The following is a 27,463-nucleotide window of genomic DNA, read 5'->3' as shown; positions in this document are numbered from 1 at the left end:
AAACATTGGTTTAATAAAATGCATTAATGGATAAAAGACGTGTGATTTTCTTAATTGAATCGTGATTCTGAATCCAAACCATATTGCTGGATTTAAAAACACTGAAACTAATTACAGTGACTTTTGACTTACCAACTGAGCTGAATTCATGAACAGGTGTTTAAAGGTGTGAACAAAAAGCATGACATTTCCTTCTACAGTTTGATCAATAGAGTCTGAATCTTTCTGTAGTTTAACTCATTCACTTTGTTTGTGCAAGTAGAATGTTGATGTACTTCTAATTTGGCCATAGTTTAAAGTCCAGTGAAATGGATGAAGTGTAGCTGGATTTGAAAGAGATTAAATATTTATTGGCAGGGTGGTTAGCCTACAGGTTCAATTGCCCTCACATAATGGTAATTTGAGTGTGCTCAAATGTAAAGGACACTTCAGAGCCTTTGGTCAATGTTATTTTCCTACACACTATTTTGGATGGCACAAACAAGCCTGCAGTTGCCATTTTTTATTAATAATAATATTAATTAAATATAAATTAATTTAGTTATTAATGCACACTAATGCATTAATAACTAAAGTAATATTGTGCCTACTGTTAATTGGGTATCATGAAGAAACATATAACTTATTGACAAACTCAGCATCTCAGTAAATTCTCAGGAAATTTTGATAATATACAATATCATTTGTGTTCATTCACTTGTTTTATTATGTTTGCTTTTAATTGACCAAATCAATAATCAAACACACTCTCGAACTGTAAGTAGAAGACATTAAAAGACATGAACTTGGTATTGACTTTCCCAAAATAATTGAATAAAATGAAAATGATTGTGAAATCCTTGTGTAAAAAGAGAGACTGACATATTCGGACCTTTGAACTGCGTATCCACAACCAGCTGTATGGATGAAAACCATTCATTAGGTCGAAAACATGTTAACCATTGTCAAAACATTCTAAAGTCCAGGGGTTAATTCAGCAAGTGCAACAAAAACATAGATATTATTTCAGCGGTAATACAGCTGCAGCATGCTAGCACAAATGTTGCTACAATGATTCTTATGTTTGAATCGTATGTCTGAATTGTAAAGATTGCATGATATGTCTTACTTCAGGAGAGCAGTACAGGCACCTCTGACAGGCCAGAGTGTTTAGGGATTACAACGACTCTCATCGGTCATTAAGTATTAATTTCCAGGAGATGGGAAGTCCATTAGGTCTGAGTGGAGCTGAGCTGCACGGAAAATAAATTTCCACTCGTTCAAAGAAAAATTACATTATAGACATTATAAATGTATATAGACGCTGTACTAAATGTGCATCTTTGATGAGCCACAAGATATCGTTTACAAATGATTTATAGCAGGTTTACGGGAGTGTACTAGACCTTGCCTCCTTACACATATATGGTAAATGTTGCGCAAAGTTTTACCTCCTTTGAACCAAGTTTCCTCGCTTGAACTCTTCCCGGAATGAGTTTTAAGCAAAAGAACATATTTACTGACGACTATTCGCCAGTAGAGGGAGCACCGCCGTAAAGACCGAGCCTCTCGCATGGCAATCCGTAATCTTCGGCTCATGAGGTGTGGCTTGGAAGAGCGGTGGTTACCTTGAGGTCAAAACAGCTTCTTGAGAGCGCGTCGAGCCACTGTTATTTGTTTGATTACCTGCCTACAACACTACCAATTAGCTTGCGAAGTCCGGGCGGCAATGGAAGCATTAAACCAAGTGGTATCGCAGTACCCTCAACTAATGTACGGGGGAGTCGGAGCTACAGCCTGCGCTGCCGGAACACTGATTTACAGAATTGCAACGAGGTAGGTAGTTCTCTGAGACTACCGAGCTTGTTAGCTAGCCTAGCGGCTGCGCTAGCATAGTGTGGCTAGCTAGCTGGCTAGCAAATGCACACCGCAACGCAAACACACCACGCGGAAAGGCCTCGCACGCCGGAGAGTCGGGACTCTCTGGATGTAAAACTATGGTTAATGATTGATGCAGATAATAGTTAATATGATGTCGGCTTTGTCGCGAGGTTTTCAAGCCCCTGTCTCGTCGCGCGCTTTTGAGCACTGAAAGTCAGCTGTCCGTCCCACGTTGTTTTGCGCTAGCCGGCTAGCTAGCTAGCTAGCTACTGAAGTAGCGGCGTGAGTCTCAGCGTTGGAACGCAGTTAATTAGCAAACAGCTGCCTGGACATGATTGTTTTTCCGTTTCCCGGAGCTGTCTGGCGAGTTGTCTCGCTAAATTGTCGGATGAAGGTTCTTAAACTGTAACAAACATGTGCGTTATGTTTCGGTTTGCGAGTATACCCGTGTATCACACCGCGTCGATGGGGGGGCTAAGTTACACTAGCTAGCTAACAAACACTGAAGGGTGACAAAGTCTGATGTTCACTGAATTCACCGTAACTAAAATACTGTTTGCGTACATTTCAACATGTGCACAAGTCAGCAGCAAGTTACTGTAAACAGTTAGCTAGCTGACCGTTAAAATTACACACGTGTGTTGAAAGGACTTGGACCTGCTTTTAGTAGTTGGCGATGTAGCTATCTTTATCTTGTACTGTTCAGCTGTCATTGTTTCCAAGACAGACGCTACGTTGTAAAATATTTTTACGGATTTCATTTAGCCTGACAAAATCACAAAAAGCGTGCGAGCTGTAGCTAGCTAGTTGTTAGTGTGCTAGATAATGAGCAAAGGTAGCGAGTGTTAGCTCGATAACTTCTGTAGTTGGCTAACACGCCAGCCGCTGTAGTTTCGACCCCTGCAAATTCTGCGTCTTTTCGAGCAAGTTTTGTATACCCATAACAAAGTTAGCTGGGTTGCTGCACGTTTGCGACAAAGTTCCTGGCCATGGAATACGGTATTTGTTGGCTTGCAAGTGACGTCGTGATACCTGTTTTTAAGAATGCCAGAGGAACGAGACCGAGTAAGAAACACAGTGGGTAAATAGGAGTGTCAGTATTTATAAACTTTATTATATCTTAGCTAGATTTGCAGGTAACTTAGGGAGTGCCTATGTAGATCTATTCCCCAAGTCATTAGTTGCTTAAAATGTCCCAATGTCATGTCAAGGGTGGAGGCCAGCAGTGTAGCACATATGCCTTATTTTCAAAGGTAAATTAGCGTTGGTGTATTTGGTCAGTGAAACCATCACGATACAGTGAATGTCTAGCTAGAAGGCCTGTCTTTGTCTTACAGAAAGAAGCCCACACATGTTCAGGTGAATTGCTGGTTCTGCAATCAAGACACAGAGGTCCCGTATGGGAACAGAAACTGCTGGGACTGCCCAAACTGTGAGCAGTACAACGGGTTCCAGGAGGTAAGTCTGACACAAGAAAAGAGAACCCGGGAGTACTGAAAATGAGGTAAAGTCAGCGCTGTGGTAATCTGTGAACCAACGTTAACATAGACGCTCTTGTGTGTAATTTCTGCTCTCTCCCTGTTATTTTACTATATTCTGCCAGTAGATTAACTGTCATTGTCACTGTATATAGACTGCCTTTGGTTAGTTTTCTCATAAAGTAAATATTACCAGAATGTAAGCCCAAATTTGACTGGGACAAAACCTTGAAACTGAGGAGGAAAATAAAGAATCAAGTCTGCATGCTCCATTGCTCTGTCCCTGTCTCACCCTCTAGAATGGCGACTACAACAAACCCATTCCAGCCCAGTACCTGGAGCACCTGAACCACGGCATCTCCGCAGGGGTGTCCCTGCATGACACCCCCAGGACACAGCAGTGGGTCAACTGCCAGATGCTGCTTTGCAAGAAGTGCAACAACAACCAGACGCTGAAGATCAAGCAGCTGGCCTCCTTCATGCCCAGAGAGGACGTACGTGGCCGGCCTTTGCTTTCGTTTCTTGAAGCCTCTGGGGTTTGGGATGGGATTTTGGTTGTGCAGCAGCATTGTAGTTGTTTTTCCTGGGAGGAGCTCAGTACAGTTGGTAAAATTGCCAATTTTTCCCACTTACATTCACAGCAAAATTGCAGTTTTCTTCCTGATCAGTATTGTTCTTTACCTATGGTGGGGGAGAGCCGTGAGGTGCTTTGACTTTTCAACATGTGGTTGGAAATATAAACAGTACTTTTAAGTAGTTTTTACTGTTTTAACCTTAAGCAACAGGCAGAAAAGTGGCCTATTTTTCAGTACAAAGTTGTGCCAGTAATCCCGGAACATACTGTATGTGTATTTTCTGGAACCTTGAGTAAAAACATGTGGAATCAGATTTATAACATTACAGTTTCTTACATTTTATAACTATCAGGGAACACACCCATACTAAAAAAATGAGTGAAAGACATGTGAATTAATGGATAGACAATAGATTAAGTAATCCATTACAGTTGTGTCTGCTACAAAATGAATGCTTATCAGTGGACTTTAGTGAAAGTCAAACATTTTGATCTAGTTAACTATTTAGCATGGGTATTGGCTCTTAAATGCAGTGCAGGGGTAGTATTTCTTACAAAAGAGGTAACATGACAATGAAAAGCAGCTCTGGACTTTTCCACTTGCGCTGTCTGCTCACAAGCAACAGCTAAAATTCGAAACTGAAGCATTTCCCTTGCAGTATATGCTTCTTTGTCAACAGTCTTTAAATTTCCGTCTTTCCAAAGACGACTGGTTTGAAGATTGAGTGTATCTTACGAAGATTCGGTGTAGTTTAGACTGTTGGATTCAGAATTCATTTAGCTATTATTACATATTGAATGCCAGATGGTGGTACAAGTGCATTTAGTGGGGTTTTTATTGGGAGCAGAACATCTACTGGCAAGTGATAAAATCACTGATGTATTGGTAAATGGAACCAGACCAGTCAAACTTAATTGACAGGGGCGTGCGGCTTTTCTTTTTGCATATCAGGCACCCTTGTTCATAAATGGAACGGTACAGTCAAGAGTGGTACCTAGATCATTTAGAACAGAGTATGCATTGTGTGCACAGAATGCAAAGAACGCAGCTCACACTGGTAGGTTCACCATTGGTTGTCACCAGTGTCACTGCTTAGCCTGATTGGCCAGAATATAGTCACACCTCATTGAAAACTGCATTTTTGCAAGATTCCCGCCCACATGTGTAAGCAGCAGAGTGTGCAGTGTTTGGTGGTGTGAAGACCATGAATAGAGGTGTGGGTTGGTTTTGTTTCCTCCTGAAGCGGTGCAATGCATAGGTTGAACACCAGGGAGTGTTGTGAATTTACTTTTCAGACTTAAACACAAGGCCCTATAAATTTATCAGCCTATTGTCCCTTTTTCTCTGCATGCTGGCCTTTGGTATTCCACATGGTGACTGTTACCACATCAGTTGAAGTAAGGTAGTAATGCAAGTTGACATATTAATGGTCAAATGTTTAGAGAATAATGGTTGATAAGATTAATATACGTGTTAAAAAAACCTGTAACCGGAGTAGAAAATGTAATCATTAAACCAGTCAACCAATCAGTTAGCAAGTAAGAATAGCCAATCACCTCATTATGATGATGAAATCAAAGACTGAAGAACTGACTCATCTGTGCGTGTAAGATGGATGCATAGTTTCTAAAATTAACAAACTTAAGAATAATAAAACCGTTTATACCACATGCTTTGCTTATGAGTCCATCTCTGCCTAGGATAATATCTCAGCATTGTCAAGATCTGTGAAAATGGTTTGCTTTCCCTCCAGATGTTTTTGAGTTGAATCTTTTGCATTGCAAATACATGTCTTAAGAAGAATTTTTTTCCACTAGGAGGATGCGAACACAAACGTCTGAAAGTATAGCGATAACAAAAAGCAGTCTGTCGCTGCATTATCCTCATGCAAAACTCATCAGAAGAGATGACAGTTGTAAATGGCAGAAACGTGTCACCATTGTGTAAATTTACTCCAGACTGTTCTTCAGTCTGCCTCAAGGTTACCTGTAGTTAAGGTCACATGCAGTGTTGAAATGTCACCATTTGGCATAAAGTGCGGAGTGGACGTTGCTTTAATCTCTTGTGATTTTCGGATACATGTTTATTTTATTTACTTTGAGCATGATCCAAGTCATGTGCGACCTTTGTGGTGAAAAGAAGTGCTGCATCAAAGGATGACTGTTATAGGCGTTATATGTGTTCTCCTGTGTGCCAAATTTCCACTTTTGCCAAACTGGAATTCTTAAGCCACCTGTGTTGCTGCACTTTTCAAGTTACGTTCCCACGTTAAGGCGAAATAGTCTTTTGGATATGTACATCCAAAAGGTTTTTAAACCAAAACAAATTACGCTGCCTGAGAGCTGCTGTTCTGCTTTCTGTAGAATGCCGATTAAAAAAATTAGTTGAATTTGATGAAGCGTAAAAAGTAGTCAGTGTTAACACACTTTTTGTTGTTGTTCCTCTTTGTTTTTGAATTGCCTGTCTTGTCAAGAGGAGCTGCAGCTTTTGAACCCTTTTTGTAGGCCGGTTGCTGGTGAAGTAGTTTTGAATTTGAATTTAAATCAAACGTCTTTGATGTTGATGTGTTCTGTTCTGTTTTAAAAAGGGCTTAGCTAACAAGAGCTTTCACCTGTATGCTCATCACTGTTCTTCTGCGGGCATGTATAATTCCCCAAACTGACCAGAGGTGCAGCCAAGAACGAATGCAGCGATGTTGGTTATTAATTGAATTCTGGAAGCATTAGCCTTCAGCATCTACTCTTCAGGACCATATCAGGCTCAGAGGTATGCTGCTGTACAATGCCCTGGCAAGAGCACTGTACTGGAGGGAATGTTTGCACCTCAAGATGAAGTCTGTGTGGTTTTTCTGGGACCTCAAAAAAAAAAAAAAAAGTAAACGTGTACCTGTCTTGAATTTGTGATTAGCAGTACAGGGATGTGTTTTGTGACGTCACATCCTCTTTAAACCATCTTAATACACAACTGCTGCGCTGAAATCATGATCTTGCTGACCTTTGCAAGGGTGTGATAGATTGAGGAGATTGATAGATCAGTTCCCTTCCCTTGCCAGCACTCTGAGAACAGCAGGGGAGTGACTGGTTTGGACATGAATGCGTTCGTGTCTTGTCTGTGTATCTCCAAAACTCCAAGCTCTTTGCTTTTGTTCATTATTGGCAATGTTCAAAGGCCAACACAAGCGTGTAACTCGTTGAATTCAAATTCAAATCTGTTGGCAGACAACCAGGGCTGTGCTTTGACCGCTGCAGTAGACCTAACTTACATAGGCACAGTGTGTGAGGTTCACTTTCCTCCGCTCCTTAAATGCACAGGTGCACCCTTGTGCTTCTCCATCGTGCGGTCCGTGGTGTTTCTGGGAAGGACGTGTGGGGACGGCGCTGGCAAGCGGTCCCTCTGCCACAAGGCCACAGCCGCCATGCTCTGTTAAAACATGCAGTCGTTTCTCCAGATTTGCACTGTGTGTTCAGCGAGGAATTTCCTGAAAAGTAAAGATGAGTCGGGGAAATGAGAGCAGGTTTTCATGGACGGCAGGGTGTCTCTAGTGTAGGATTTGCATTCTTTTTTAGATCTTTTTTTCTGTTTGGTTTTCTTTGATTGCAAAAACATAGTTATCTCAAGTCTGTTTTCACCTCAAGTCTGTTTCCTTAATGTCATTATAAATTTGCCTTAGATTAGATCTAGGTTCAGCTACAATTTGACGCTGCTAGTCTTCGCTGGATATATTTACAGTACAGTACATTCATCTTAATTCATCAGGTAGATTCTGGAATAGGAGTTTTGCATTTATGGATTATGGATTTTCCATTACAATGGATTAAATTTTCCCTCCAATATTATTATAAATATAACGTTGCTTTCTAGATGGGGCAGTTACCTGTAAAGTGGGCACAAGCTGCTAATAACAATATTTGTGATATTTCCCCTTGTGCTTTGCATCAGTTGGAGATAAATATATTTTAAAAAAATCATTGCCATCAAGTTTAAAAGAACTGTGTAGCATTAGTATGAAATGCAAATTGTTAGCTTTTTGGTTTTCATTTTGGCCAACATTTCACAAATGTATGAAGGGCAGAGGCATATAAAATAAATGACTTATACCTTGAAGGCTTCAGTGGTTGCAGTGTGTCAGTCTTGCGTAATTTTAATTCATTCTTGTCTGTGAAGACTATTAGATAACAAGCAAATCACAAGTGCTTTGGAATTTGAGAAGTATTAAGTATTTCTGTTCGCTTAATTAGCCACCCTTTTTTCAGAGCTTTTGGGTTTACTGCAGACCCTAGTAGCTTGTAATACTTTTTATCAAAAAAAATGCTAGCTGAAACCTAAACACAATTTTGTGTTTCTTGTTGCCCCAGGAGAAGTATGACGAGGAAATAGAAGTGTACAGGCACCACCTGGAGCAGGCCTACAAGCTGTGTCGGCCCTGTCAAACAGCTGCGGAGTATTACATCAAGCACCAGAACCGGCAGCTCCGCACTCTGCTCTTCAACCACCAGCTACGCCGCAGCCGAGATTTCGACAAGGCCTTCATCAAGGTGAGGCCTTCAGAGCTGCCGCCCAAAGGCACCGCACTCTGACCACACTTCATACTGTCTGCATAATGCATTTGAACCCTCCTGCACAAGGTGTGCTTGTTTGCTCAGTATTAATGCAGTTAACTAATGGAGGTTGTTTCTTTTTTTTCCCTCTGTTTCTGGTCCAGAGCTCCTCTCTCTTTTCCACGCCGCTCCGAGTGATATTCTTTCGGGTCCTGGCGTTCCTCACCTGTGCCTTTCTGGTCGCGGTTTCTGCCTGTGCGTATGGAGACCCCTCTCCTGACAGCAGCAGCCCGCGCTCCCAGCGCACCCCTTCGAACTCCGCTCCCTCAAATGGCAGCAACAGCACCGGCGCGGCCCGCGGGAACGGCACCAGCGCCGGGCTGCCGTGGGACGATCTGCTGGGTCTGCTGCCAGAAGGGATCCTGGAGAGAGTGGAGCAGGCCTGGCGCTATGGCGACAGCCACCGGACGGCCGTGGCCTCTGCGGGATTGATCATCTGCATCACTGGCGTCTTCCTGGCTGGACCAATCAGGTGATTCGCGGGCTCTTCACCCAGAAATGAGATTAAAACCCAACCGGGTTGAAAGAGGCATTTTCTTTCTTTCTTTCTTTCTTTCTTTTGCAGGGAGAAAAGACAGGCATTTCCTGTTTCAGAGTAATCTGATTTCATCCACGGCGCTTATTAAACTGCTGCCAATAACTGTTTCATGACCAAAATTTACAAATTTCTGTTCTGTGTCCTGCTGTGTCTGAATGCAGCACATGTTGCAGTAGGGAATACTTAAATTGTAAATCATGTTTGAATATATTTAAAAGTAAATGGATTCGTACAGTAAAGCTTATGAGGATTTGTATCTAGCCATATATCTATAACCATATATTTAGTTATTATTTTGATGTGTTTCATGTTCAAAAATGTAATCCTCATTTATATTGTGTCTGTGGGACAAAGGGTTAAATTCTAGATGATCCAGGTTGTGGGGGTTCAGGAACAGTTAGTTGTAAAAGTAGGCATAACGTGTACTGCTTTTTTGTTGTGAGGTTTAAATGAGGAAGCATCTTTACTTTTCACTGGAATGTAGTGTTAAGGTGGGATGCATGTTGTGGTGCTCACTTATGTGAGCTTTGTTTTAATGCTTAAGGTTGAGGCGCATCGATGCCGTAGCCTCTATCCTGTGGTTCCTGGTCGTGGCCCTCTACCTGGTGGAGAGCTACCTGAAGGCCGACGTCCCTGGATGGCTAGACGTGGTCAGGTTCGGTGCTACCTCCCTTTGTTGCCTGGTGGGTTTCGCTGCTGCTGTGGCAACACGAAGGTCTACGAGCCAGAGAAGAACCAGAGGTCGAAGGTCAGTATTCGATCAGTGACACTGATATCAGATTAAGCTGTAGGGTTCCGTGAGTGAGTGACCTGAATGTGTGCACAACAAAGCCACATTCCACAGTAGTAGTAGGGTTTTTTTTTTGTTTTTGTTTTTAGGGTGGAATTTGGGGGTTAGAAGCGCTTGTGGTTTTCATAAAAAAAAAATTGTTTGCTTATCCAAGAAATAAGGACAAGACTTAAACTGCTTTTTGGAGTACCCTATTTTTCCAGTGTAGCTTGACTCTGCCTTGGTTTAATGACACTTTACGGCATTTAATGAAGAAAAGAGATGCAGCCCTCAAAAAATCTCTAAAAATCAGGATTGGAAACTGACCGTTTGATAAATAAATGCCTTAGAAATAAAGTTGAACTTGTAGCGTCCCTAAACAAGGCAATTTCATCAATTCCACAAGGGCACCTAATACAGAGCACATTAATAATGACATGTGTAGGAATATCCTGCTTTGGGGACTTCTTTCCTGTTTGTGGGTAACATAAGAGAGCAGTGTCAAAAGTTTCCACATCTGAAAAAAGGGACTGGAAGATTTTTGTGTTGAGTTGTGACAGTTTTTGTTTTCGTCATCGGTTGTTCAAATGAACTTGTCAGTCCTCTGATCTTTAATAAGAGGAAGGCCATTAAGATTGGTTTGGGCTGGATCAGAAGCCAACAAGCTAATGTTTGTTAATTATTTTTCTCACAGATAGTATTTAGCATGTGTGTTCTAAATGTTCATGCCAAATTGTAAGCCTGTGTAGACTATCTGGGAAAGTATCCACAGAAGATGAATGTCTCCAACATATCCGCCGCAGTCTGAATTAAGTCTTTTCTAGAGTGAAATGAGCATGATTTTTTTAAATCGGCTTTTTGGCAAACTTAATTTTAGAAATGTGAGTTTAACACTCTTAGCCTTAAGAGTATTTTCTGTTAGTTTCCTTCAGCAGCTTTATTACCCAAAGAAAAGTTTGGGTTGGGGTCAAAATGTTTCAGTAGTTCAACAAATTCTTCCAGCCTTTCTGTCATGCCAGACCAGATCCATATTCATCAGTGTAATGGTGTCTGAATGTTTCGAGTGGTACCTGGTTGTTTTAGCGACCATGCTATAATTCCCCAACAAGCCCCACATACTTGGTAGTCTTGTCTCCTATTTGAAATGCTGTAATGACTTTGAACTGCTAGAGTTAGAACTGAATACATACAGATCAAATTTAGCGAAAATTATCTGTCAAACCTGATATTTTCAGTGGTCAATAACATCTCTTATGTAAAGGTCTCTCATAAATTTGCGTACATTTATTTAATGCTTATTGCTTTAATGCTATCCTTCTGTGTGCCTGACCATATTGAATGCAGTTTTTATAAGTTGCTCTAGATGAGAATTTCTCCCAAATGAATGAATGTAGAGAGAGAAGAGAGCATGACCGTTGGGGCTTAAAGAATGCCCAAATTATTTACAGTGTCATGAAGAGATGAAAACCCTGCAAGGTGTTAAATTGGTCCAACACAAATTTTTATTAAAAAAAACCATTGAAAGCAAAGAGAGTTGAGACCTGATGAAGATCTGGTTGGTTGAAGTGTTTCTGTGCTTCTGAAGCGGTATGACAGAGTGCAGGCGTTTTTCCTAGAAACCATCTCTCACCTCCTCCGCCGCCTGTAAAATTCTCAGGAATTTTGTGAACTGCTTGTTTGTCTCCACATGTGATTTGACTAGTCGTCGCCATTTTTTCCATTTTGTTTATTTCTGTGGCTTGGGAGATCATGGTGATACGTTTGCACATCATCAACAGACCTTATGGTGGCCTTGGGACAATGAAACAATCGCTTTGTTTGCCAGAGGAAGCGTGCAGACGCGTTTCATGTTGAAAAGAAAAACATCATTTTACTGCATAAAGAGCTCACATCCCTGATGCTTTTTTTAACGATGGCCTATTCTCTCCCTGAAAATGGAGAAAACTGCAATTGATTTTTTCTTCCACAACAGACATGTTTTCGTGTCTGTTGTGGAAGAAAAAATCAATTGCAGTTTTATATAAAGACAGGTAATTCCTAATGCTTTCCATTGTTTCATATTCTCTTCCTGAAAATGTTTGAGGTTATGTATTCCAGCTGTTAAGACGTAAAACCAGTAACCGTTTTCAGGGAGAGAATAGGCCGTCGTTAAAAAAAGCATCAGGGATGTTCATTGTCCCAAGGCCACCATAAGGTCTGTTGATGATGTGCAAACGTATCACCATGATCTCCCAAGCCACAGAAATAAACAAAATTGAAAAACTGGCGACGACTAGTCAAATCACGTGTGGAGATAAACAAGCAGTTCACAAAATTCCTGAGAATTTTACAGGCGGCGGAGGAGGTGAGAGATGGTTTCTAGGAAAAACGCCTGCACTCTGTCATACCGCTTCAGAAGCACAGAAACACTTCAACCAACCAGATCTTCATCAGGTCTCAAATCTCTTTGCTTTCAATGGTTTTTTAATAAAAATTTCCGGGCCACAGAAATAAACAAAATGGAAAAAACTGCAATGACAAGTCAAATCACGTGTGGAGACAAACGAGTAGTACACACAAATCCAGAGAATTTTATAGATGGTGGTGAGAGATGAGAGGTGAGAGATGGTATCTAAAAAAAAACAAAAAAAAAACAAAACACCTGCACTGTCGTAGTGCTCCCAAAGCACATCTTAAAGAAACATTTCATCCAACCAGATCTTCATTGCGTCTCATCTCTTTGCTTTTAATGATTTTTTTAAATTGCGTTGGACCAATTTAACACTTTGCAGGGTTTTCATCTCTTCATGACACTGTAAATAATTTGGCCATTCTTTAAGCCCAGAGCAACTTATAAGAAGTGCATTCAGTATCGTCAGGCACACAGGCATAGATACTGAATTATCTGTGAAACAATCATTGAGTGTAAGCAAATGGAATCTAGGCAAAAAGAGTTTTGTTACTTGGCATTTTATCACATTTCTGTTTTTATCCTAAGTGAGAAATCCAGCAGTCTGCAAAAATGGTGCAAAGATATTTTAAAGCTTTGGCTATTTAAACAGATGTGGAGAAAGGTATGATGTGATTACTTACCCAAGTTGATCACTTTGTTGCCAGGCCAGAAAAATACCAGTTCATCATTTTGAGAAATATTGCTGTGGTGGAAACCCACATCTTTTTTAAATGGAATGTTTCCATTTGAATAAATTAAATGAAAATAACATTTCTGTTTGGTCTTCGTATGTAGTAACTTATATAGATTTCAGACTTGGAGATGCACAGTAACATAATTGTATTCAAGGTTTTTTTTTAAATTGGTCAAATGCCCATTTACTTTTAAATGAAAATCCAGTAAATCAAGAACTGGCCTTGTACTAGCTTGAAATGCCAAGGTAGAAATGCTTGAATACAAATGTGTATCACAGGGAAGGATATATTTAATAGGTATGAGGTGTGTGCAAATGGCCTACAGCTTCATTCAAATTAATGCATACGCTGTTTTCTGTTTTCATAATTTTCCTGGTTGTGCAAAAGGTCATCATTGATCGCTGGTGAAATGCTCAATGGTCCCTTTTTGATTCTGATGGAGCATTGGCCGGAAATTACTCCTGCTCTTACAAAATGCAAAAATATTTTGTCTTTATTCTACATGCATAGTGCACCTGTAATAAGTTCAGTGCATTGTAGTGCTGTGATTGTTGTAACAGTGACTGCCACAGTGCCTCGGGTGGTATTTGGTGAGTTGTGGAGTTTACATGCTTTATGTCATTCGGGGTGGTGTTCCTTACTTCCTTTAACCAGAGGAGGGCATTGCTGCAGTAGTCTCCACATCTGGGTTTGCACTAAAAGTGGTTGTACAGTAATCTCATTTCAGTATCATTCCAGTCAGTTGGCTGTTAAAAGTTCTGGCTTTGGGAGCAAAATATTCATTTTCCAAATGTCTTTCTCACTGGTTTTCAGGTTTATGGGTCAAGTTTATTTTGCAGTGTTGGTCAGTGTTTGTGGTTTCTTTCTGAATTAACATCTTTGAACCTTTGTGCCTTTGTACGTGAGTCTTTTATCAATGATGCACCTTAGATGTAACACACAGAATGCTTCATACTGATTTGCAGTTACCTGGCATCCATTCTGCATTGTAGTTTAATATTATTCCAAGTGACTTTAGATGATGGTTCTTTTTTTCTGTTTCTCTCTTCTTAATGTTTGCCACACAGGTAACCGCTTTATCGTCCAACAGTGGCTTGGCATGATGGAGGAACCCATTTATATAGAAAGAGCTTTCATTTGGATGACGTATATGTTTGCAGTGAATAACATAAATATATTACACTGGTGTAAGCCATCATAAATTTTTATACATGTATAAACATGAAGGAGCATATCTTTCAAGCGTGTTTTATAATTTGTAAATTTTCTATTTTAGACATAACCTCTTTGTGGGAAAAGGTTAAAGCTCTTTCGTTTTTTATTTATTTTATTTATTCAAAGCAGTTAGTGAAATGTTTTGACATGAGTCAATTCAATATTTCAGACATCAGATGTTGAAACCTTTTATTTGGCCATTAGTTAAATGCAGACTAGTTAATTTGGCTTTGAAAATGAAAACATTATTGTCTTTTGTCATGGCTCAGCATATTTTTCTTCTTTCTTGGATCAGTTTTGACTGACAGCTGTGTAGTCTTTGGTGAGGTTTTGGAATTCTCAATCCCAATCAGACTTTGGCGTTACTTTGCAGCTCCTACCCTTCTATCATCACACCCAGCCGTCAGTTGAAGCGGACCGTGATCTCCTCAACTTTGTATAAAGTGTCTGATCAAGATCATGACCAAAATGGGAAAGCATTACAGCTGAAGGGGGAATCATGTGTTGATGAATTGGTTACTGAAATGGATGGATGGATGGATGGATGGATGCATGACAGTGGCCGTCATCAGCTCTGCTCCTTCCTCTGTTGCAGGTACCTGTCGGGCAGCTCCCTGGGGTCGGTCAGCGGACAGGCTCCCCCTCTGTCTACCTACCTGTCCAGTTCCTCCACCTTCGTCCCCACCCCGCCCCCGAACCTCTCGCACCTCATCAGCCGGCAGCTGAACCACCGAGCCCGCAAGGCTTCCCCCTCCTCCCTGCCAGGCCGCCTAAACCGGGCACTGTCCCTGGGCACCATGCCCTCTCTGGCCCGCACTGGTGAGTGCCACTTAACCAGGGGTGGCAAACTTCAGTAATGTCGTAATGATCACCAATGGAAACCGGAAAAAAATCATCAGTCAAAAAATGGGGGGAAAAATACCAAATCTGTGTAGCCAGGTCATTTATTTGGACGTGGGGTGATCAGTGTCTCCGTTAACATTGTTCAGAAATAAAACAATGCTTTTATTTGTATTACTTTGAATGGCTATTTAAGAACACACATTATAAGTGTTTGACTTCCTTATGTTTGTTTATGGAATTCTCAGAAAAGATGTGAATGCACTTTTGACATATTTGGTGAGGTTTCACTGTGTTTGAGTTACCGGTTTGACACAGGCATCTCCGTGGTTGCTTGCACGTCGTTGATAAGTTTACTGTGACAATATGCCTGGTATTGAAAAAAGCTTACTCCCGTGAACCCCTATGCAATTTCAAACAGTAAGGGTAGAATTGTTCAGTTCAGTTCAGTTATCATATGTGTCATAGCACGCTTGGCCTTTCGTTCCCAACCGTTATGAGGAGACTGTTCTTCCATGTTGACATTGGAAGGTGCAACATGCAGAAAATGACAGTTACTAAATGGCCGTGTTCCCATTTGTAAATGATGTTCCTTGGATTCTCATGCGTTTACGTGACAGAGATGAATATGTGGAAATTTTGCCGTCTCCCGGAGTGGTGTAACTGACAAACGATAAACGTATTTTCATTTTCAACTGCTGAAATGATGGAAGGTGTGGTTGGGTTCCAGTTCAGGCTAATCCAGATGTGCTATCTCCTCTGGCAATAATCAGCTTTTTAGTGATTAATGTACCCTGTTAGGTTATGTAGATGGGCTATAGTAGACAAACACAAGTGTTCCGATTTGTCTTTTCCACAAAATCCATTATCTCTATGGAAGCATATATGAGGGAGACAGACACTGGTCTTCTAATATACAATTAAAGCAAGACAAAGCAGCTGAAAAAATGTATTTTTAGTTGTTGATTACCTAAACATTTGGGTGACTGAATAAAATGCAGAAAAGCGCCTTACAGGCAGAGGCCCCCCCCTTTCATTTCTCCATTAAACTGCACTTGAATGGGTGTTTGTTGTTAAATACCAACTGGTTGCAGAAAATCTTTCTAATTTCTAAATGACCTCTCAATGCACTAGCCATTCGTATTTTTTACAGGTATATTATTTTGAGGGATTTCAGTTGAAATTGACCACAATGGCTGTCAGCATTGCCCCTGTCAGCTCCCAGCAGTCCCTGTAACAGTGGGGATTTAATATCTTACTCTTACTCTTATCCAGAGCGATTTACATAGTTTACAGCCGTTACATGTTATCCATTTATACCACTGGATATTTATTGAGGCAATTATGGGCTAAGTACTTTGCTCAAGGGTACAGCAGCAGTGCCCCTGTGGGGAATCGAACCAACAACCTTTTGGTTACGGGTCCTGCTCCTTAACCACTATGCTACACTGCTGCCCAGCTCAGTGTTCTAGGGATGTCCCGATACGAACCACAGCATCGGTATCGGGCCAATACTGGCCCAGAACGCTGGATCAGATATCGGAGGGGGAAAAAAAATATGATCCGATACGCGCAGGGTGTCACAACAGTAGTAGCCAATTAATAGCATGAGAGTTAGCTACCTGTAGAATAGATATGTCAGTGGAGTGGAAGTATTTCAACGTTAAAGAGGCAAAAAATCCAACAGTCGAAGGCACAATTTGCAACGCAAATGTTCTGAGGGGTGGCAGCGCTGTTGGTTGGTTTAACACCACAAACTGAATCAAGCATTTGGAAGAACGCCACACAGCACAACACCAGGAATGTCTGCAAGCAACGCCTGCAAAGAAGAGCAAAATGCCCCAAAAGCAGACATTGCTGGAATCAATAAAAAGGCGAGAGAAACCCCCAGACAGCGAAAAGGCGAAATTGATAACGGAGAAACTAGCTCAGTATTTATTTAAAGTGTTATACATATTTATTGAAGTTATGTCTTACAATGCCATTTTGTTTTTACTACTGTGATTTGAACATAGCTGCACTGTGTTTTGTACTTGCTTTTTTTTAAACAATGCTGAATGCTGCTGTTTAAATAGTTTTAACTTTAAACCTTTTGTTGGTCGCAATGCGGACCTCCGGCCATAGCTGGCAATGGCGAGACTGGGATTCAAACCCCCGATCTCAGGGCTCCCCGGCAAATGCCTTACCCTGTTAGCCACCCAGAGGCCCTGTTTTTTTGTAGTGTTTGAATAAAGGGTGGCAGCCTTTCATAACCAACTGTTGTTGTGGACTGTATACTGGAGAAGTATTTGTTTCTTCTCTATTTGATTGAGATGTTTTAGGTGGCTAATTGGCCATCATGAGCAAAGTGCTTCCATATATTTTATATTTATTATTATTTGTTCAAGAGTAAAACAAAGGATCGGACTGATATCGGTATTGGCAGATAGCCAAAGCTGCGATATCGGTATAGGTATCGGTATCGGAAGTGTAAAAGTGGTATCGGGACATCTCTACAATGTTCCTTATAATGCCAGGTGAGATGCACGTTCTTTCAGGCATGCTGGAAGGTGCTTAGCTATTGAAGTACTACGGAAGTACCCACTTTTCAAATTTTGTACAATTTAAAGGCAGTCTTGGGTAAGTAAGCATAAATGCGAGTCTAATCCACTGTCAGGTTGCTCTGCACACCAGCCCAAGCCTTCCCTGCTGAAAACCTCCGTTTTCAAATTGGGTGCTTACGTTTCATTATAAACAGGAAAAAAGGACTCTAAAGTGTGGATTACACATTCAGCCTTGGTAGGAAATAACGCGCTGATAAAGCTGTCTTTAAGTGATATATAAAGAGGGGGAAGTCTGCGGAGGAACGGCTACCAGCACTTCGTATGCAAACAAAAAATTTCTGGGGGTGTAATCTTGGATCACCTCATCTGCAGTAACAGGATCTGCAGTGCTTTAGGCTGTGAGTGTGAGCCAAAATGACAAAGGAGGAGAGCTCATGTGCTGTCATGTAGAACCTAAAGAGAGGTGCATTGTGGGAGAGACACGGGTCAGTGGCTTTGATACCTGAATAGGGAAGTGAGCTGGATTGTTGCTGGAAGCAGGGCCACACCCACTGTGGAAATTCAGCCAGAGGCAGGAATGGAAAAAACAACTGTCCAGAGCTCCTGTATCCATCAGCGCGGGCAGTTTATTTTTGCGCTCAAGGGTGATATTCCCATTGTACTACCGTTGGAGGCTCCTTAACTTGGGTACACACACAACATCCATGTTTACATGAAGGCAGTCAGCCAGCAGGACTGTTTGATTCTGTTGCTTTAACAGTGCTTAAAACTGAAAACTCTGGAGATAACCTTGTCTTATTTTTTGAGTTTTGTTTTTCTTTTCTGTTCATTAAGACACCAGTTGCTATATTTTGATTGGAATCCATCCAGATGTAAGGAACAAGGAATCTTCTCTTAATTACCATAATAAATTCATGTGAATGCTTGCAGTATTTCACAGTGTTGATATGAGTGGAACATACAGATAGAAGTCTGCCAGCTACAGGTTTCAGGTTAAGTTCTCAATGTACCAGAGAATCAGCACATTGATTTGGAATATGAGCTCAGAACTTTCACGCATCATAATCATGAAGAATCTAAGTTCCTGAGATGAGAGATGCATGTGTTACAGGGAAGGATGATATTTCTGTTTGTCAGTCCCCTATTAGTGTTGAAGGGTTCATGTGTAGCCTGGCTTCACTTTACCCAGAAGCATATTCAGACTTGATCCTGATACAAGAAAAAGAACCACGGAGAAAAACAAGGAAATGGCATTATATAAATGGCCAAGCCGCTGCTTTGTCATTAGTGCTTATCGGGCTTAGACTACTTTTAAGTCCTGATCATCCAGTACCCCTTACCTTTAAGTTGTGATTGCTTTTCTAGGCACAGTGGTATTGCTTAGTTCCATTGAGAGAGGCACACAGTTTTGCCACTCTCGGGCCGAGCTCAGAGGTGCTGCGGCGTTCGCCGCAATTGTTTTGGATGAGACGTCCGCGGTTATGCACAGCTGCAGGCATTTCAGCTGTTTGTTTTTTGTTTTTTGTTTTTTTCCCACCAATCTGTTGCGCCACTGCCCGAATTGATGGCGAGTCGAGTCCGGAAACCAAGACAAACTACACCTACTGGAGATATGTAGGTAGCCTCACCTTTTGGAGATACTGATTACTGCTCAGCAAAAGCCATCATTTTGAAAGAGCCTCTCTGCTCACAACAGTGGCCACTCCACCGCCAGTAAAGGGTCGCATCTTTACCTTTGGCAGTCTTTTATTTCTGCACGTGGCACGTTCGGGAGCTGGGTAGCAGGCGGCGTGGAAGGGGGTATTTAGGAGGCGGATTAGGAGGTTCCAGGCGGTGGTGTCTCGACTCTTACGGTAAATGACTGTTGGGAGGCCAACGTGGGTGGAGCACAGTGGATTCCATGCTCTTTTTTTTAAGGTGAGTCCAGAGCACCCAGCCTCCTCTTGTAATGACAGTACCCAGCTTTACAGATGCTCCGGTTGGGTAGAAGGAACTGATTTGTCCATATTTCAAAAATACAAATTTTTGTTAACATAGTAGAAATAGATATTTTTGGGGTGAGGAAAGATTTTTCAGTACTTTTTTCAGGGAGATGTGATCATTTTTTGACACCACACCATAGATCCAAGTACTCAGCAGGAAGTGAAATATTAATTGCACTTTTGAGACATGCATGTTTTTACAACTCATTTACAAACTTCCTTTCTCTAGACCTGGCAGCATGCTAGGCTGTAAGATGCTGATTTTTAGAAGACAAACCCTATCAACCCCATTTTGGTACTTTGTAGTCAGAAAAGCTGAAAGACAGTTAAATTACATAACTGATCATTTATGAAAAGATGTGCTGTGCATTTTCAGTTGTTCATCCTACTTAAATGTCAAAAATGACTAAGTGTAATTAAAGTAATTACAGTATGTAATTAAAGTAATTTAAAATTACTTACAGTGTTCCAGTCTCCATGTGGCAAATATGTAAGCCGAGTTTCAGAAAAATCTGACGGGGTTGTGGCAAAATTGATATTTCACACAGAACGACCTGCAAGCAAGCCATTTCTGAGCCCCATTTGCTTACATGAGACGGTATCTCAAATTTTGTGTCAAGAAATTTGTCCTGGACATTGGCACTGGTGTGTTGTAGGTATGCATACAGTACCAGTCAAACGTGTGGACACACTTTATGCTTAAATGCTTTAATTTTTTTTAGACAAATAAAATTGTGAAGTTGATGCCTATGTATGAATTTATTTCCAAAAAAAATGTATTTTTTTTTTTTGCTATTTTGAAGAATCTAAAATATAAGTTTTGATTTGTTTATAACACTTTTTTTAGTCCCCACACAATTCCATTTGTGTTATTTCATAGTTTTGATGTCTTTACTATTCTAAAATGTGGAAAATGGTAAAAATAAAGAAATAAAAGTGTGTCCAAATTTTGACTGGTACCGTACCTCCAGTCTGTCTCTTACCGCACAGCAACAAGCAGAGGAGCAACGTGTGCTATTATTAAAGTCTGATATGACACAGGATTCAGACCCAACAGCCTTCCCAGATCAGGAAGGATACTCTCAACTGCAATGGCCACTCAACCGGTTTCTAAAGTTAACTTTCCTGTTACGCCTGGCTTGGTCCTATGAGCCTGGCTCACATCCATGGGGTTTCTGTCACATGGTGAACAGGTCACAGGATATGACAAAAGGGGGAAAGTACCAAAAAAAAAAAAAAAAAGTTGTGAATGGCAGTAGCATTTTTGTGCATACCTGATGGCTCACAATTTTAATGGACAACCATACTGGAGGGGGTGATTGATGAACAAATGAGTTAGAGGTCCAGATCCTCTGGCTTTCCACAAAGGAGGAGAATGACAATGACGGTGGCTACTGTGCTCATTTGCCGGCACAGTATCACATTGCAAAAGGCCTGCCTTTTATCAGCATCTTTCCAACACTCTCCAGAAAGGGGGAAGCTATGAGTCCTTCTGCCACTGAATGTTTTTGTGTGCCCGCGCGCGAGTGTCCGTGCGTAGTTGGGTAATTCAGCAGTCGTGTGGGTACACTTGAGTAAGGTATTCCTGGTATGGCGCACCAGGAAACTGCTGCTGTTTTTCATCATTGCTAACATTGCATACCCTTTTTTTTGTTTTCCCTCCTTTCGCTGTGTGAAAAATGGTGGAGGAGGCTTACAATGTGACTTGTGATGACAGCACTTTTAAAAGCCATTGGAGTAAAAGCTTCTTTACCTTACTTTGCTTTTAGCCAGTTCTTTCTCTTCTTTTAGAGACTGTGCACAACAGCATGTTGAATTTGTGTTTCAGAGAAATCGCATTTAACACAGTGATTTGGGGAAAATTGCCAAAGTTCTTAAATGCTGTGTAATCCTGGGCCTCGATTGTTTTACATTTCTTTAGAAGGAAAAAAATTAATGTACTATATGTTTTAGAGCAAATACGCTGCCAACAAATTCATGTCTTCTGGTCCAGGAACAACACCAGCCCTGTCTGTACATGTGTCAAACCCTCGGGCGGTACTGCAGGAACTACTACTACCGTAAATAGAAAAATTGCATAAAATCTTATCTTTTTTTCCACGTGGCGGGGTTGAAGCATGCATTTGGCTGTGGAGCGTAAAGGCTCCGGTACCAGCGTTCATGCCTGGCAGGTGTGCAGGGGGTGGTGTTCCAGCCTTCTTTTCGGGGGTGCGATGTTTCGATGACCCAAGGAAGAGCTGCCTGCTCCATAGTCGCTTCGCCCTCTCGGCGCCCTCAGAGGTTGTCTCAATCTCACCCCCAATCCCTGCATCGTTCTCTCTTGGAATGCTGTAGAATGCCAGATATGCACTAGGCCTGTTCTATTGTTAAAGCTGATGGCACTTTTTTTTTTGGTCTTTAAAGGGGTGGGAGTTTGCCCTACTGGTTTATTATTCAGAAAAATCTGAAGACACGGCTCTTCTTAGCTCACCTGAACACCTGAAATACTACCACCTAACGCAACTTCTCATATTGTCAACTTTGAATTTTTTTTAAATGGAAAACTATCTATAGTTTCATGCACTTTTATCTCTACCAGCTAACTTGTGCCTTGTCTGGCCAACTGTTGAAACCTGGTCATTCTGCGCATCAAATATTGTTGTCTCCTTATTGTAGTTATTTGCTTGTGTGGTACTCTACATCACTTGGTAAGTCGCTTTGGGTAAAAGTGCCTGCCAAATGAGTAAATGTAAATGTATTATACCCCAGTTGTGGTGAATGAACACTTTTTTGGCAAGTTAAAATGACTAGCTGCATGAAACATGCTGCAGTATGGTAAGACATGACACTCTCTGCTGCTTGGTTTTCTGTGGTGTTAATGTGCCCTTCTTTTCTCTCAGATTCCGGCTACTTGTTCAGCGGAAGCCGGCCCTCCTCCCAGTGTAAAGACTCCCCGCCATCAGGTAATGGGGTCGTAATTTTGAATGGTGAGCTTGATGCATCTTGAAATGCAAAGAACATTTTCAAACGTAACCTTGCTAAATCTGAATAGGCTGTGTACTTATAGAAGGTAATTACGCAGCTATTTTTGGTCCCCTGAATTGTAGGCGATCCACCCCTTGGTCATGTTTGAATGAAAATGTAAAAAAGGGAAGGTACTCTGTAGAGAGTTCAAAGCTTTGATCTTGTTATGTTTAGTTACACTTGTGCTGCATGTTTTAGCTGAGCCAGTTCGTTCTGTAACTTGTTTTCGGAGAGATGCGTATAATCTTATACACTCTGGTCTGTATTGTCACAAGATCTAGAAAGTCCCCTGCGTATTTATTTTTTTTTCTATGAAGCGTGTCATGAAAACACTCTGGCTGTTGAGGTTCACCACCTTTTGGAATGACATAGCAGTAGCTAGCAAGGTTATAAGGCACCAGTTATTCCTGTCCATTTTCCTCTTCTACAAGGGGACTGAGATAAAAACCCTTTTAAAAACACTTTATTACCGAACAGCAAAGAAAGGTTCAATGCCACCACGAGTTCAGAAAGGTCCCCTTCTGTGGTTTTTATGTTCCTGTTAATCGTCTCACAATGATCTGGCAGTCGGAACTTTTCACCCCTTTCCAGCCTACTGAGACATCTCCATATTCCCCTTTGCGGCAGACTATTTTTCCCTGAAGTCCGGCAGCCGCCCCTCGTCGCCCGGCCCCTCCCCGACGCCCTCGGTCGCAGGTTCGGTGACGTCAACCTCCAGTTCGGCACGGCAGCGCCGGCCCCTCATAAGCCCCGCCCGGCTGAAGCTGGGTGGCCAGAAACTGCAGCTCTTCTCTCCTCACCAGGAGCCCGCCCCGCTGGCTCCGCCCCCCTGCCCGTCGGAGCACAGCCACTTCCCCGGCGGAATGTTCATCCCGGAGGTCTCCCCTTTCCCGGCCCACACCCGTGGTATGCGCAGAGAGGAGGGAGGTGCGTCCGCTGTTCCTCTCGGGCTGCTTTTATTTGTCCTCTTACACGAAGGCGTAGAAGGCGCACGCTGGGTAATTCTTTTTAGAGGGGACTGCCTTTATTCCTGCAGACTCCACCTTATAGAGGCGCAGGAAGCTTGGCTAGCTTGAGTTGCTATGTTTGACAGTTGATTTGGTCTCATTGTGATTTGTAGACGGCAGGGTGACATAATTACAAGCCCCACCATGTTTTGAAAGAACACCTAAAATCCCCGTGTAATAGGCACAAGCGCGCTGGCATGCTTGGGTCTGTGTCCGACCTGAGAAAGGATTTGCTTTTTTTATTTCCTTTTCACGCCTTGTCATCAGCCGCACACGCATTTATTACTTTCCGATTTTTTGTTTCTAATGAATCGTTGTGCGGTGGCAGAGGTGCGGAGATAACTTTGATCCAAACTGGGAAGGCTGAGAGAACACCTCATTATGACTATTTGAAGTGTTCAAGCTGCAACATCTTAGTTTAATCTTGGGGTTGTCTGTTGCCAGGTAGAGATTATTCCTGTTCTCGCATGGTACAATTAACCCCCAGCCTGCGTCTTTGATGGTGAGACCACGATCCAAGTTAGAGCACTGGAAGTGGAAGGTTTCAGCCATCAAAGGGAATCTTTTAAAGTAATCTCTTATCTCCGTACCTTTCTTTGATAACATGCTGTCATACTCCCCTTGAGGGTTTAGTTTTGCTGGTACTAACATTTCTGTTCATTTTAAATACAAATGGAACCCTCAGAACAATGTTAAGTGTCAGTTCCACAACAAGATGGATACCAGTTTGGGTACACTACATAAAAGTGTGGACTATCAGAAAACCATTTTCAAGAATTACTTAATGAGGAATTAATCTTATGTGTTTTTAAAGGCATGGATTTTTAGACTTAAAAAATCAGTTATTCCGTTGTCTTTGACAATGTGCGTGTGTGTGTGTATATATATATATAATATAGTACGTAGGGTAAGGTCATTCTTGTATACAGCTTGTTTAATAAGACGTAGACATCATTCTCTTCTACCTAACTGAGCAAATAACCGGGAATATTGTTGAATCCTTTCTCATGAATTTAGTTTTGCTTCGTAAGGCTTCCCTCATGCTGGGCAGTAGGTTAGTAAATTTCCTCTAAGAATGTAAAGGCCAGAGAAAACAAGTAGTGATGGGTAGACATCCAATGTGTCTGTCCTGGTTAGTTCTTGAATTTAGAATAAGGTAAGGAAATCTTTACAGGTAAGGACCTATAGAAGAATCAAAAGCAACTCTAAAATAATACATGGGAATCTGGAAAACATTTGGAGAGGCTGATAACTTTTGTTGATGTCCATATGATGTAAATTGTAGGCTGTTTTCCATACGTACTCTTAATCTTTGCAAATTAAAAACACAGAAAGCTATGTTTAGAACTGACTTTATGATTTGCAGTTGCTGCGCTATTTTTGAAAACCCTTTTAATTCCCCCTTGAAAACTGGATCATACAAGAATTATTTTTTGGGCTCTTGTCAACTCCCTGTCCCTGTCTGACCTTTTTTTGTTTTGTTCAAGTGCAGGTTCCCAGCTCACCATAGTTGTTGTTGCATTGAACTCTGATCATTAAAGAGCAATTTATTTTGTTTGTTTTTTCATGCGTTTTCGTACGCTTTAAGATGAATTTCCCACTCCCTGTCTGGCGTGTATTAATTAACCAGGTGCTAATCTGTATCCCAATTTTCCTGTCATATCTGCATCTCTTTAATCATCATTAAAATGTGCCAGCGTTTAAAGATGAAGGAGGAGAGAGATTTCAGACAAAGCTACTTCTCTCAGTCTCCTGCAAGGAGATAAGTAACTGAGTCACATGTAACTGAGAGGGGTGACCCACATCAGGATGTCTCCACCGCTAACCACACACACAGTGCCTAATGTAGACTGAAATCAGTACCGCAACCAGTGTCATCTCTCTTAGAGAGTGCGACAGCTCATATTCAGAATACGAAAATGCACATTCAGAAACGTCAGGATTGTTCTCCATTCCCTTTGGCTTGATGCATTTAGGGTTAGGGTTATAAATTGGTGAATTTATTCACGTTTGACCCAGTTATGTGATTAATTGCTATTTGTGTCTTATTTGCAAGCCATCTCTGTTGGTATAGCCCTTACAGTTTTATTGTAGCGAGTCTGCTGTGTTTGTCTGCTTGATACATATTGCCAGTTCCCATTATCATGGACTTGTGACTAAATCGGCTGGTGTGGTTTGATTCCAGACTTCGGTTCCCTGCTGGACGATGGCAGCGTGTTTGAGGATGTGGAGGAGAAGATGAGGGGCAGCACATCCACATCATCTGCCTGCCTGGTGGACACGACCACCGGGGGAGGAACGGACAAACCCAAATGGAAGGGTGAGTACCCCTTAGGCTGTTGGCTAACCCACTGCGGTTCACAGTATGATGGTGTAGTGGTAAGGAGCAGAGCTGGTAACTGAAAGGTTGTTGATGTACTTCCCCACTGGGGCACTGCCGTTGTAGCCTTGGGCAAGGTACTTTACCCACAATTGCCTCAGGAAGAATTCCAGCCGATAAATGGCCACAGTTGTAGCCAATGCAAGTTGCTCTGGATAAAAGCCATCTGCTAAATGACAATAATGTCATGTAATGTTTGTTAATGTAATTAAAGACTGTTCCCCTCATTTGGGTAATGAAGAAATTGATAAGCAGACAGAAACAGACAGAATCCAGGGAGCACCACAGTTTTAGTCTATACACTGAGTCCCTCAGTGATAACTTAACATTTGGTTGTCTGTGTCTCGTATATTGATTTAGCGTTTTTTGCACACCTAAATGGAATGTAAAAATGGCAAGTCGTATAATGCTGTCTCTGTTTCACCTGTGTATTTGCTACAGGTCTGCTGGGTCGCTCTCTTTGGCCTGCTCTCCTGTGCATTAGTCTCGTGACCAACCTGGTCTTCGCGTCGCTGTACCTGTACAACACCTGGAGATGAGCTGCCGATGCAGAGGCTGTTTCTCCATTTAACTGGCTCCCAGCGGGCCTCTGCTCACATGTGACAGCACTATAGGACATGTGTCTCTGATCACTAGCTCACTGGACCTACACCCAATGTCTGTCTGAAGCATCCAGTCATGTTTTTTTTTTCAGTTTATGAACAAGAGGTGATAAAATCTATGAAGCAAAACCCAATAATGCTGGTTAGGTGCATTGGGAGATTGGTGCTTTAACTCAGTAGTTGTTCAGATCTGTGATGCTGCTATTTCAGTGACCATGTTTACTGGAAAAAGTCTCATTTGAAATATGTACAGAAATTGGAATTGTTTGAGACGTCTGTAAACGTGATGGAGCGTTTGGCACTTAATCTTCTGTTACTTTTTTTTTTTAAGCGTGAGTCACCGTGTGACTGTTGGCAGAAGATGCAGGCTAATGTTCATATAAGAACAGACATCCATACAAATCTTTTGTGCCTGACTGAATTCAGTGTATTGACATTGTGTTGTTGTGGGGGGTGCTTAATTTTATGAACTTGAACCGTTTTTCCAAAAAAATATCCAGGTTGAGGCATTGCACAAGTGGAACCTTTTTCATGAGATCTAAGACGTATAGTCATGTGTAGTATTTAGTTGAGAGCAGTTTTGGATTAAAAACATCCACATTTGTTGTGGTCTTAAACAGAATGCAGATAGTAAGCATGGCGCATTCCAGGAGTGCATATACTGGCCTCATAATCCTTTTTATTGGTGGAGAAATCCAGTCTATTGACAGTAGTTGGTCCATTACTGTCAGTAGTGCTTTCTTAAGTGTGCTGGAAGGGCTGTCATTTTATTGTCTTCCAGAGGATGGTACCACAACATTGGTGGCATCCTTTTATCCAGTTGCTTATCACAAAATGGCCGTGGTATCAGGGGTTTCCTTGCAAGGGAAACATTATCACGTACACCAGGGGTGTCCAAACCTCTCCTGGAGGGCCACTTGTCCTGCGTGTTTTAGATCTGTCCCTGC

General features: G+C 41.6%; 1 protein-coding gene across 1 annotated transcript; it reads left to right on the top strand.

The window, feature by feature from the left end:
* Window positions 1–1,583: 1,583 nt before the first annotated feature.
* Window positions 1,584–26,584, top strand: LOC118781013 (transmembrane protein 201-like). The gene is made up of 11 exons (XM_036533845.1): window positions 1,584–1,815; window positions 3,198–3,318; window positions 3,638–3,832; window positions 8,269–8,448; window positions 8,616–8,983; window positions 9,594–9,797; window positions 14,755–14,978; window positions 22,404–22,466; window positions 23,155–23,454; window positions 25,720–25,854; window positions 26,356–26,584. The coding sequence occupies exons 1-11, from the start codon at window positions 1,709–1,711 to the stop codon at window positions 26,451–26,453; spliced, it is 1,995 nt and encodes a 664-aa protein (XP_036389738.1). The 5' UTR covers window positions 1,584–1,708; the 3' UTR covers window positions 26,454–26,584.
* The last annotated feature ends 879 nt before the right edge of the window (window positions 26,585–27,463 follow it).

Source organism: Megalops cyprinoides, chromosome 7, assembly GCF_013368585.1.
Source record: "Megalops cyprinoides isolate fMegCyp1 chromosome 7, fMegCyp1.pri, whole genome shotgun sequence".
Taxonomy (NCBI): domain Eukaryota; kingdom Metazoa; phylum Chordata; class Actinopteri; order Elopiformes; family Megalopidae; genus Megalops; species Megalops cyprinoides.
The sequence above is the reverse complement of the archived record's forward strand: the minus strand, read 5'-3'. Positions and strand labels throughout refer to the sequence as shown.